Below are 13182 nucleotides of genomic sequence, written 5' to 3'. Positions count from 1 at the left end.
ATATCTAGGGCAGAGTAAGCAAAAAATATTTTAGAGATTTTTTGAGATTGTGTTGAAATTTATGGTGATGTTATTTGGCTGTACCTTACTGTGTGTGTGTGGGATAGTGGTATGGTATGGTATGGGAGGGTTTTTTTTTCCTAAGAAAGTAGGTTTCAGTCTTCTTGTGTAAAATTGCATAGCTATAACAAAGGGCAGCATAATGAATCATCCGAGTTATCCACACAGACTGGTTGAGTCGGTTTTCACCAGGTTTCTCAACTGATGGGCGTCTCTGGACAGAAGGCAGCAAAGGTATGGCACCCAACTATATTTTAGTGCAAATGACTAAAATGTTTGCGATGCTTTAGTGAAAATACCTGTCATAATAGCAAGTTTAACATGTGTAACAAGTGTAACTTTGCATACCTGCGTAGCTGTGGAATTACATCGGTCTGTCTCTGACGGTTTCGAAATTGTGGGGTTTCGTCCTAGTATGGAAGTGAAATCAAAAATCAAATCTTCGAGAAGTGGCATTTGTGCATCCCCATTTTTAGGATTCTTTGGCTTTGGCACAGCTATGCTCGCTCCTAAGTGCCAGTTTGGTTACTACAGTTTGGTTTGTGGTTTGAGATGTGGAATTTTCCAAAGTCACTTCTGGTTGTGCCTAAAGATTTCCCAATGTGTAAACGCAATGACACACATATATTGTGTACACTGGACAGCATACGTCAATGGTACTTTTGTAACGTGTTGAATCACACGACACACACTCCTAGATGCTCCGTCACACCTAATATCAATCATTTTATCTGTCACAATAGAATGATAGAGTCACAAGTCAAGTCAAGCAGTGGAAAAGATTTTGATTTTTGATTCTGGAACTATGTTGTGAAGGAATGGCCAGAAGAATGAATGAACTGCTCAACAGCAATCTCACAGGGAAGTTGGAATGGTACTGCATACACATTCATCAAACATGACATTGTTGGATTATTTCCAAAATCTGAATGACTTTGACACTTGACTTAGTTTCACTTTTACTATAGTCTCTGTGACTTTTGACCACCAAAACCTATGAATTTGAGTCCAATCTACCGTTTTTTTTTTTAATTTAAAGAAATGCCCTTGAATAATACTATGTTAATGGGATTATGACAGATGACAGTACAGTTGCAGCTGGAGGCACAAAAGACACAAAAAGAAGCTGATTAGATAGCAGTGACAACAATGTGTGCTGTTTTAATTGATAAGTGAAAAACTGTGTAACATCATAAATAAAATGCTGCAGATCCAGTTGGCTTTTATCATTATTATTATTATTAGTATTAGTCGTATTGTAATGTTCATTATGCTGTGATTTAAATTGATATCAGTTTTTTCAGTGATCTACACTACTGCCTGTATAATGGACATTATATCACAAGCGATTCAGAACACACTCATCTTCTAACGCTTTATCCGGCACACGAGGGTTGAGACGGGCGCTGGTGCCAATCCCAGCTGACATGTGGTGAATGTCGCAGTACACTTTAGAGAGTTCGCCAATCCATCACAGGGCCACATAAAGACAAACAGCCATCCACTCTCACGGTCAATTTAGAGTGTCCAATCCCACCAAAACTGCATTTTTTTTGGGACTGTGGGAGGAAATCTTAGAAAACCAACGCTCACACAGTGGAGAACATGCAAAACTCCAAGCAGAAAGACCCTTCGGAACCTATAAGTAAATGCAACCATTACATATCTGCTCCTGGTCTGTCTCTCTTCTGTCTCTACCACTCCTCTCCCTTCCCTATTCTCATGCCCCTCTCCATCTCCCACCTCTCATCTGCCCCCCATGTTTCCTTTCACCCCAACCAGTCGAGGCAGATGCTGCTTCTTCTAAAAGGGAGTTTTTTTTCTCTCCACTGGTGCCTAGTGTTCGGTCATTAGTGTGAACTGATGGGATTCTCCTTTCTATTATATTGTTGAGATAATGTACATTATGCATTGGATCGTTTTAAAGCTTATAGAAGAAAGAAGCCAACTTTGCTGAGCACAATACAGTGATTTTACTTTGTGTTTCTGCATGCATCTGGAGGTGTTGCATGAAGGACACCCATACATACACACAACAGCATAATTGGTTGATAAGCACTCACACACACATTACTATTGACAGTTCACTGAAGTTGTTGGAGGCTTCTGGCATCAAGCTTTGAAGCATGAGACTTTCAGACCTCTGGGGTCACTGTGATTGACACTCTCCCAAACAAGTGGGACAAAGAAAGTCACAAGACACTTGATACAAACAACCCCTTATTAAAACAAGCACACACACGAGAGAGTGAAGGACAACGGGACGACGGCGGCAGTCATTCCAACTCTCTGATCTGATCAGAGCAGGAGGTTGGCGACCGAGGGCAGCAGCTCAGCTAACTCTGACCCGATGTTGGCGATCTGAGTGACGGGGTTGCCACGGAGATCGAGGCGCTTCAGCTTGGGGCAGGAGGCCAGTGGCTTGAGATCTGCCACTGTAGAAATTTCTGAGCATTTGAGTTAATGAAAAAGACTTCCTGAGAGCCGGGGGTGAATAACGTTAGCAGGAATGAATGGAGGGCGATATGACTCACATATTCCAAACATGAGTGTCAAAGTAAGATCCACGTTTCAAATGTGGCACTGAGATATAAATTCATTATACTCAATACAATATAATGAAAGTGAGATGACGCGATGCACTGAAACAACAACTTACCTGTCTTTTTTTTTTAAAGCAACAAAACAATAAATAAAATAAAATAACTTGAACTTAACCTTGGTGTCAAAATCCATTAATTCCTTTTGGAGTCAGCATTGATAATGCCTCTCCCTCACTATTAATTACGCCGCTCGCTCTGTGAAATTACAGTGATAATTTTGTTGACTCAAGTCTATAAAATCTCAGATAAAAACAAATTATTCGTGCATTGTGGTGGTTAGTCGCTGCAATTTTCCTAGTCTCTGTAAACACCATGCCTGCGTGTGCCGTTTCTTTTACATCACACATCTTACACTGTCGAGTGCTATCACTCTCCAGGGGATGTTTTGCAGTAATTAGTTTTGCACACTCAGAACTGATTCACACATTACTTGAGTCACTAGTTCACTGAGAGGATTATAGGGACATTTCATACACGGAGACTCTGCGACAAACATCCATCCATCCGTCCACGTAGGGCTATAAGATATTTTGTCTGAATAACATTTAAGACAAATACGCTGTGAACTGCACAAACACTTAAGGGTATAACAAAATAGCTTTTGAATGTTTTCCCGTTCAATTTCAGTCCACAGCTTCTCTAATCTACATGCTGATATGTCTCTGGACAAGCCATTTAACCCCAAATTGCTCCTGGCAGATGTGCCCATACACGTTTATACGTAGACACTGCACTGACTGCTGAAGAGGAGTCAGTGTCGCTGCCATCAAGGGAGTGGTATTGAGGAGGTCAGATCGCTGCACATTTCATACACAATACCGTAGCCTACTGCACATGTACCATTGAATGTTATTTAATACAATGGAGTAATTATAAATTGATTGTGCGATGAGAGTGTGAGTGTGTTTTATTCCAAAAAACAATGTTTTCCATGTCTACTTTATTATTGCAAACTTTATTATTGCAAAATAATAATTATTTATTGCAATAATCGTTGCTATTGACTGCTTTGAGAATTCTTATTGTAATAACTTTTTTTTTTACTTTGAGGATCACGGAGGGAGCAAAAGCCAATCGAAAAAAACTAGAAAAGCACTCGGAGAGCGCAGGCCTCCGCCAAGGCAGCTCAGTGCCTACAAAATAGCGATAAAATAGTGCTAGCATCTATGGATCATGCTCAAAATGTAATCACTTGTTCCTGGTCCCATTGTGGACATTTGATGACAATTTCATCCAAATCTGGCTGCGACTTTTGGAGTTATGTTGCTAACAGACACAAAGACAGACAGAGAGACAGACAGACAAACAAACTCTGGCGAACACGTATACCTCCCTGGTGGAGATCAATAAAACCTTAGCTTAAGGATACTGTTATTCTTCAATAGGACTTCCTCCAGTTTGGGAAGACGATGCAGTCCTTCTAGACTTTCTATGGAGTTGTTATCAGCCTCCAAGACCTGCATGTGAAAAGAAGTCATTTTCATTTTTTTCCCTGCTGTTATCAAGAAAATGTAGGACACACAAAAGAAAATAAACACTGCCCATGTAAGTGAGACAATTGGATTAAAAAAGCAGCTTTATCACCTCTAGGCACTGCAACATAGCAAACTGAGGAGGTAGCCTCTGCAGCTGATTAGAAGACAGATTGATATGGGTGACCAATAAGAGCTGGTCCAGGTGGCATAAAGTCGTCAGGTTCTGTGGCAAATGAAAGAAAAACCAGGATGAATGAACTGAATGAACGGTATAGAAGATATAATTGAAGATGGGAAAGTGAGACATCTTGTCCTGATTCCCAACCTTGTCAGAAATACTGAAGACTCGCACTTCAGCATACTCCATTTTCATGATGGTGTTTTCTATCATAAACTTGCTACACAAATCACTGTAATATGCAGAGCGCATTGAATCCACTTCCTGGGGGAGAGAATGACAGAATTCAGTTGCAGAGCCTTTTTTTTTTTCTCTCTTTTCCGTACCGCAGCCAAATATAGAGCTGGTACTCACTCGAAGTGTTTTGAAGTGATTGAGAGTCTCCTTTTCATATCCCAGAGGATCTAGCGCCCTCATCAGGAGGATAATAGTCAGTAAGCACCCTGCAGAGACAATGAAGACGGTTCAGTTGCAACTTGAAAACAAACAAATTAGGTGCTGAATATAGAGTCATGACATTGTTAAGACTGTTAAGAGAGCTTACATTTATTGAGTGGCTCCATTTCTTGAAGCTGATTGCATGTCTGGAGCTCCGATTGTAACACGGAGGTTTTCTCCACAGAGAGTTCACTCCTACAGATAAAGAGCAACGGTCATAAACTACTTCTTTAATACAAACAAATAAGAAACCATAAAACCTGGTGCCATTTATTGTGTCAAAACTGTACCTGAAAAGTTCCTGATCTGTAGCGGAATCCCGACAATAACTCTCAGCTCGACCTGAGAAAGATCAATGAATGAAACTTTAAAAAAAACTTTAGGGAAATACACATATATTTGAAATGAAGGCAAGAATTGCGCAAGACATGGCCATAAACACCATACATGTCACCTGTGTAAAGAGCACAGTCTTTGTGAGTGTGTTTTTCAGTCCAATGCACGGTCAGGTTGTGCTCATTAGTGATGTCGCTTATCGTCCCATGAGGTAAGTCACAAATCTGAGTGTAACGATTTAAAGAGGATCCTCCCAACGGTGGAAAAAAGTTTCATTTTCAAACAAATGATCCAGCATTCCGACTATAAAGTGTAATCTTAACTTATGTCAAATTACGAATGAATATAAATACAACCGAGAACTGCTTTAGCCCAAATATTTATAAATGGACAACACAATTTCTGAGTCATTCATGTTTTTTGTTGTTTTTTTGAAAGTGTCAAAGACATCCAGTATAAAGCAGCTCTTCTGCTGTGGAACACTTCACACCAGTACGATGATCAAAGTTTTGTGAAGAAAACAGTTTTTTCTTGAGAGCAGCAGCAGCATCAGGACATCAGTCAACACTGAAGTGATAGTTTGGGGTTTTTTGAAGTGTGGTTGTATGAGGTACTTTCATATAGTCAGTGTGGGTGGCCCCCTGCTGGCCCCCTGAACCTGGAACCAGCATAAGACAGGCTCAGTGAACACGAGGCTGCCAGCAGGGACACAAGGAAAAAGGCTTTAGCCACTTAAGGAAAGGCTCAACTAATAACTCTAATCTAATCTACTCTATACTCCACTTTGAGTCGTTGATACTTTAAGAATATGCTTGCCACTTTATCTCGCTGTTACACAGCCTTTTCAAATTGGAAACTTAATAATTTAAACTGCTCCACCACTCCAAAGTCCTTAGAGAAAATCAGTGTTGTTATAGGGACACAGGAGCTGCTGAAATGCTGCTGCTGCCTCCTTGGCTAAATTTGTGTAATTTAGGTAAATCTGAACAAAAGACTGCAAACACACAACTGAACCTCTGGTGGAAGCAGCAGTGGACCACAACTCCTGTATGCAGTGGTGTTTTGAAGAATCAACAGAAAACATATTCAGGAAATTTGTGCATCCTCATCTAAGACAGGTTCAGCTCAGACAGCACCGACTATGTTTCATACAAGCTGAATAAAACAATCGGAACTATGATTATCACAAAGGCAAAGGATACCCAGACAGGGCAGAATTTAAACCGTGGGTGGACGCTCCTCCACTCCACCTTCTGGGGCTGACCGTCCAGGACCAGCAGCAGGCCGACTGTCTGCGCCTGTCAAACAAAGAGTTGTTGAGTGACAGTGGTGTATCCCATGGATACCAGTTTTTAAAAACTCTTCACATATGGGCCTCATGTAAGAACATTTATGTACTTTTCTCCTCAACTTCTTACAGAAGAAGAACAAAGCCATGAGGTAGAAATGTTGGTGCTTAGACCTGACTGTGATGTGACTATGATATGAAAACTAAAGGTGATACATATTTTTAGACAGCATTGGTAAAATATTTTCAACTTTGCAATTCAAGCACATTTAATCCCTATAGGAACCCACTGTCCAGTCTCTGGACACAGAGAGAATGAGAATTATGAATGAATGATTGAACTTAATTGCTCATCATCACCATATGCAATATGCAGAGTTTCTGTGTGAGAATAAACCAAAAACATTTTAGTAAATTGCCTCAGAGGCACAATTATGATTTTATGGCAGAACAGAAAAATGGCAAAGATGTCGTACAGATGACCTTCTCATGACTTGCAGAATAAGTCTGGAGCACCTGTAAGTTTGTTCCTCTGAAATCACTAGTATATCATGTGACTTTCCAAGGAACTCATCATACAACTGGTCCTTTTATGTGGCCTAATATTACATGTAACTTGTTGAGCATCGTTTTGGCCAAATCATTTCAAATTTCACAAGCTATTTTCATACAGAAAAGCTTCTTCATCTATAACTGTAGATATGTAGATCATATACATTTGTCCATCCTGTAGTGCATTACTGGAATTACTTTTTACACACAATGCAATGCAAAAGTTTGATAAGTTTCATCACTATTCTAGTATGTGTTGGAAAATTAAAAAAAAACAAAAAAAAAACAGGCAGACACTCACATTAACAGGCCTGGAAAAGGCAACGGCTACTCTCTCGTCTTCCCGACTAATGAACACACAGCTGATCATCTCATCGCGTTCCGCTGTTTAAGAGATAAAAACAAACCTGTTAGATAACTTCACCAAGTTTAGGAAATACAGTAGTTTGCTAGCACAGGAAAATCTGGCATGTACTTTCATCATTATTTTTACATAAAACACAAAAAGATGGTCATACCTCGACCAAGCAACCAGCGATAGTAGAACCAAGCACTCTGGTCGTTGGGGTCGGTGAAGAAAGCATTTTGTACAAGCTCATATTCTGACAGAAAATGGGTAAGAATTGATTAGAAAGAGTTGCTGAATGTGATGAATTCACGTTCAGACATTTTTCTAATTATTGAAGCTGGGACAGTTATTTACCTTTCAGTAGCTGCTCTTCGCAGACGCGATGGGACTGAGTTTGCGGAGAAGGTGGAGGGGAGGTTTGCGGAGCCTTGAGGCATGGTGACGGCGCCTCAGGGGACTCTGGGTGGAGAAGTGGCAGCAGGGTGCTGCGGTAGTGCCAGCTGGAGTAGTTGGAGAAGTTGGAGCCAATGAGTCGATCGGTGAACTCCAGCTCCTGATCCACAGGCACACCAGACATCTTCACAACCATACGCCGATAATCCCAACAATGGACTTGTTTAAAAAAGAGCATAGGGTACAACAGAGCATCAGTATTAAAAGAAATGGATCAGGGATGTACCATACAGTGACCTGCCTGATGCTTAAATCTGTTAAATAAATAGTACAGCTCATCTATCTACACTTCATACTCACCACAACATTTAGTTTGAGCAGCAGTGAGTGTATATTTCAGTCTTCTTGGGAATGACACAATAATGTATTTTTTAATGATGATGACACAATAGCTGTCATGGTTATTGCAATTCCAAAATTACACTGTGTTGTCATGACCACCCGAAAGAAAAAAATTGGATGTGCCATCAAGGGAAATGATGATAGTACACAAGCACAGTGGATCACCCACAGTGCAAAGCTGTTCCTTCACTTTGGCACGGGAAGTTATACCAGATGCTGAGACGCCAGATGTGATACTGCACTGTCGTCTGCATCATCATCAACTTCATGATTTACTTCTGCTCAGCTCTGACCGTTTTATGTATGTTGTCTCATTTTAAAGAAAAAAAGCAACTTAAGCTGAAACAATGACAATTAATTGATTCTTAATCGATTACTAAATGATTCGTCAACTATTTTGATAATTGATGAATCGCTGTGAAAGCTTTTTTCATGATTAAAACAAGATTTCTGATTGTTTCAGCTTCTTAAATGTGAATATTTTCTGAGTTTCTTTGCTCCACATAACAAAGAAATCATTAAAACTGAATCATTTTGGTTTGTGGACAAAACAAGACATTCGAGAACGTCATCATTTCCAGGTTTGACAAACACTGATCTATATTTCTTAACATTTTCTGACATTTTGTGGACCAAATGATTAATCGAGAAAATAATCGACAGATTAATCGATTACGAAAATAATCGTTAGTTGCAGCACTAAAAGCAACACAATGTGCGTCTGTGTCACGTTCATTTCTCTCTACCTGCCCCACAGCTATAGCTTAACAGTTGATTAAAGTGGGAAGACGGGGAGGTTGTATGAAAAGGATAATGTTTTGCATGATTGCACATTTCTAGGCGAGCGAGCAGCAACCAAGCAACAGCACGACAGAGATAATGTCACAGCTGTATAAATGGTTTGACAAATTTGTGTGGCGAGTAAAAAAAAAAAAATACAGCCCTTAAAATGACAGAAGTAAAGGCCCACACTTTCTGAGTGCAATGTATCTGGATTACGTGTGTATGTTTTCTTGCTTTTTCCCTTTTCTGGCCCATTACTCACAATTGCGGTCGTCCACACTCAGACAGAGATCACACAGGCTCAGCTCTCTGGTCCAATCAGGTCGAGGCAACCGCGTCGAGACCCAGCATCTGTGGTGCCAGCAGCCGTAAGACTTTGGATTCCCCTTCAGGCAAGACTCCAAAAACGACAGCTCCGCTTCGTAAAGCTTCTGCACTTCATCCTCGTCCCTGGATGGAACATTGAGGAAAAGTAAATATTATTCTTGTCTCAAACCTATTTACACAGCAAAAAAAGTGGTGCAATTCAAAATTGCGAAAACTTTACTTCACGGTTTCTTGGTGCATCAGTATCTCTCTTCTGTAATTCCACAAGGTCGCAAAGTCAGGATTGGAGGAGAGCAGCTGCTGAGTGAGATGTAGAGCCTCATCATCCAAAACACCATTCTTCCTCTGTGATACAGGAGAGAGAGAGATGAGAGGAAAATACAAAGCAGTAGACAAGCAGACATTGGAAAATAAAAATGTACATAAAAAATCATCTCAGCAAATCATACAAACATGTGTAATCTCATATGTCATATTGTGATATGCTACTTTGATATATTAATTACACTACATTTTACTCCCAGAAAGCAATAGGGGTGGTATAAAGCTGTAATTTAATCTTGGCCTATGTGATTTTCATCATATTCTTTTACACCAAAACATGGTTCAACAACACTATCTTACTATTATTGTCAACTACTGAGAAGTGTGTTAGTATTTGTTGGAATCCTCATATTTATATGACTGAATATTTCTGTTATAACCATGTTTGAATGAAGTTAAAGTGTTAAAGTTACAGTGTTGGTCACTCAGGCTCATTTATCAATATATCCATTAGGGGTGGGGGAAAAAAATCGATTCACATATGAATCGCGGTTCTAATCATCCACGATTCTGAATCGATTCATAAACTTCAAAAATTGATTTTTGAAAATTATTATTTATTTTTCTCTATTCTAGTTTCTATTTTGAAATAAACACCAGTTTGTGTTATTTGTGTACAGTTTATTTTTGTAACTTCTGGGAGAAAAAGGCAGCTAGCTTTTATTTATGCAAGTTATTTTTTTGTACAGTAAGTAAGTTTTTATTAGGGTTAGGGTAATCGTTTGAATCAAGAATCGTTAGAATCGAGAATCGTTTGAAGCGAGAATCGTATGAATCGAGAATCGATTTTGAATCGAATCGTGACCCTAAGAATCGGAATCAAATCGAATCGTGAGCCACCAAAAGATTCACATCCCTTATATCCATGTTAACACCACCACAACTACATGTTTTATTATAACCAGTAGTTGACTATGATTTGTTGAGAAGGAGAAAAAAAAAATTGAAAAATCACCACCAGGCCTAAAATCTTTGTGACAAACCTTATCGAAACACGCATCTCGTGCAGCAATGTATATCTTCAGTTTCTTCTCTCTCTCCTTTCTTTTCTCCTCCTCCTGCTGGGCAGTAGTTTTAATCTTTAGACGTCCGTGCTGTTGAAAAAAAAGGGAAAAGAAAGTCAGATAAAGAAAGTAATTATTTCATTGAAACTTCCAGGTCTCACCAGCAGCTCCCAGGCCTCTAAAAATAGAAAACATATCTAATAAATGTTGAAGTATTATACTTGACGATGCCTTGTCTTTTAAAAATCATGTTAAGCAATTAGTAAAAAAAACAAAAAAACAACCGATAGCTGTGTTGGATTATGGTGATATTGTACTAGGTTCATCACAAATTGTAAAGCCCTTACAATCACTGCATTTACATTTCAGGGCTAACCACTGCTGTCCACAATGAATTGGGGTGGGGAAAAAAGGTTTTTCCACTTTTCTGCTCCTTCTGATTGAAATCATTTGAATCTTGAGAGAGACAGAGATGGAGCTGATCTCATTATCTCTGAATAACTTCCAGTAAATGCAAATCTGGTTGTGGATGTTTTAACAGTTTTATCAGTGAACATTGACAATTTTATAATGCCCATTTAGATATTCACAGATGCTGTACTTTATTACTCATTTAGCTTAATGTCTTATATGATATTATATTTTATAACCCTGTACATTTTACTATAATTTGCTAGTAATCAGTCATGCCCAAAACTAAACCAGGTGCAACGAGGGGGGTCAGTTTTATAATATTATAGCCCCCTCTGTTTGAGCTTTTTACATTTATAGAAAACTGTAAACAACACAATTATCAGCAGAGAAGCATTGTCAGGGATGGTGCAATCCAATACCTTGATTCCTTTACTGCAAACAACATGTTGAATGATAATGACCTACTCACACAGTGTTGCATATTATAGGCACAAGCTAATATGATGCCAGGATAATTTCAAATGTGCTTTGACCCTTTGACCATGTTAACATCAGCCTCTTTAAAGAATACACTAGGGCTGCAACTAATGATTATTTTCATAATTGTATATGCCATCATATATGCCCACATTTGGAAACAATGGGAGTAAATGATGAAGAGCTTACCATTCTTTCTCTTTGTGAAGGAAGCTTCTTTCTCCAAAAGTCTGTTTATGTTGGCAGATGAATGATGGGATTCAGAATTAGGCCTAGTGACGTTGAAACGACACAGATGCACAGACAGACAAAGTTCACGAAAGTTAACACACGACAGGTCACTTTTGTGAGTTAATTATCAACACACCTGCATTCAGACTTCAAATACACGAAGACAAGGCACAGAAAAGCCCCCAAGTTGAAGTTTTATCCCCATTGTCAACAAGCAGCAAAGGGCTAGGGTCATTTACAATGCGTCCAAAACAGCACATAATAACAACAACCCCGCGATAAAACACTGAGCGCAGCGCTTTCTTATAGTATAGAACACTTACCTGGTTTTTAAACCAGCGCTGTGTGTTTGTCTCTAAGAGCTGAATAAACATGTGTCACTATCATCTATTGCTAACGACAATTGTGTATTTCCCCATCACTTCCGGGTCGTGAAACAACGTCACCACGTGACGCGTCGGCTGCTGCATCCTGGCACTCGCGATGTTTTGTCGCCATCTAGTGGAAAGAAGTGTACTTGCGTCCCATAACTCAGTACAATGAATTGATTATCTTTTTCTTATGATGTGATTTGATGTGATTCTTTTATTATGCAAGTGTATAATGAGATACATTAGCATTTATTTATTTATTTAAGGATGAACACATTATGCCTTATTATGCCCTATATGTGAATAAAATAAAGAAAAATGATGAAGAATTGCATGTTGAAACAACCACTGTTGAAAAAATGAGCTGTGCACACAAAGTACAAATATTATCTAGAAAATTAGATAAAAACAAATACAAATGAGTAAAATCCTACAATTAACACAACAAAATACATGGGAGAATATACAGTGCTCACTTTAATTAATAAGATTTTAGTTATAAAGAACTGAATTATTTGTTGATCACAGACATTTACTGTAAGATGGTGATTCTGTATTTATCACAAGTCTGAGGTCTGGAGTTTTACCTTGAGTTCAAAACATCAGCACTGAAACAAACAAGAATCTTTTTTGTGTGCAGATCTTTTCTCTTTTGAAACTATGTGGGATATTTTGCGAATACACATGGTTTTTAGCGGAGGTGCGTTCTTTGTGCACTCCATAACAGTACAAGCAATTGTCTGTTTCAATGTTGTGGTTTGTACAGGAAGTCTGGATGCACATCTATAAACAGGTTACTTGTGTGTTTTACCCAACTTTTATCCTCCCTGGTGTCTTTTTACTGCGTGGAAACACCTCAAACAAATACATTCACTTGCAAGACACTGAATGACTCTGAACTAAACTGCACCTCTGAGGATTCTTTTTTTTTTTCATTTTCTTGACTTTTCTTCAGTCTCGCTTGTTACTCCTTCTCTTCCTACATGCAGTCGTGTCAAACACAGGGGAGCGTTTGTTCCAACCTGAAGTGTTAGCGAAAGTTATTTCAGTTTTTACCCATAAAACCCCACATGGCCAACAACAACTGTGCTGATCATTTCCTGTCTTGTTGTTTTTTGATATCCAAGCCTTTTGATGATGCTGTTTTAGGTGGGAAGCAATCTCTTCTGTTATCAGA

The 13182-nt window shown here is 39.0% G+C and overlaps 1 protein-coding gene across 2 annotated transcripts; it reads right to left on the bottom strand.

Annotated features, from left to right (window-relative positions):
• Nucleotides 1-1316: 1316 nt before the first annotated feature.
• Nucleotides 1317-12030, bottom strand: rabggta (Rab geranylgeranyltransferase subunit alpha). Of its 2 annotated transcripts, none has more exons than XM_083888767.1 (17): nucleotides 11958-12030; nucleotides 11593-11675; nucleotides 10492-10602; nucleotides 9405-9529; nucleotides 9120-9307; nucleotides 7634-7891; nucleotides 7449-7532; nucleotides 7232-7314; nucleotides 6293-6388; nucleotides 5209-5314; nucleotides 5045-5096; nucleotides 4861-4949; nucleotides 4671-4759; nucleotides 4464-4580; nucleotides 4248-4361; nucleotides 4033-4120; nucleotides 1317-2507 (listed from the first exon to the last, which is right to left on the bottom strand). In XM_083888767.1, exons 2-17 carry the CDS (start codon nucleotides 11593-11595, stop codon nucleotides 2359-2361), a joined length of 1752 nt encoding a protein of 583 aa, XP_083744893.1. In that variant the 5' UTR covers nucleotides 11596-11675; nucleotides 11958-12030; the 3' UTR covers nucleotides 1317-2358. The 2 variants fall into 2 exon arrangements, with proteins under 2 accessions (XP_083744893.1, XP_083744894.1); XM_083888768.1 differs by having other exon boundaries at nucleotides 11593-11633; nucleotides 11958-12021.
• Nucleotides 12031-13182: the final 1152 nt, after the last annotated feature.

Source organism: Microchirus variegatus, assembly GCF_963457635.1.
Source record: "Microchirus variegatus genome assembly, chromosome: 4".
NCBI lineage: Eukaryota > Metazoa > Chordata > Actinopteri > Pleuronectiformes > Soleidae > Microchirus > Microchirus variegatus.
This window is presented reverse-complemented; position numbering and strand designations above follow the sequence as displayed.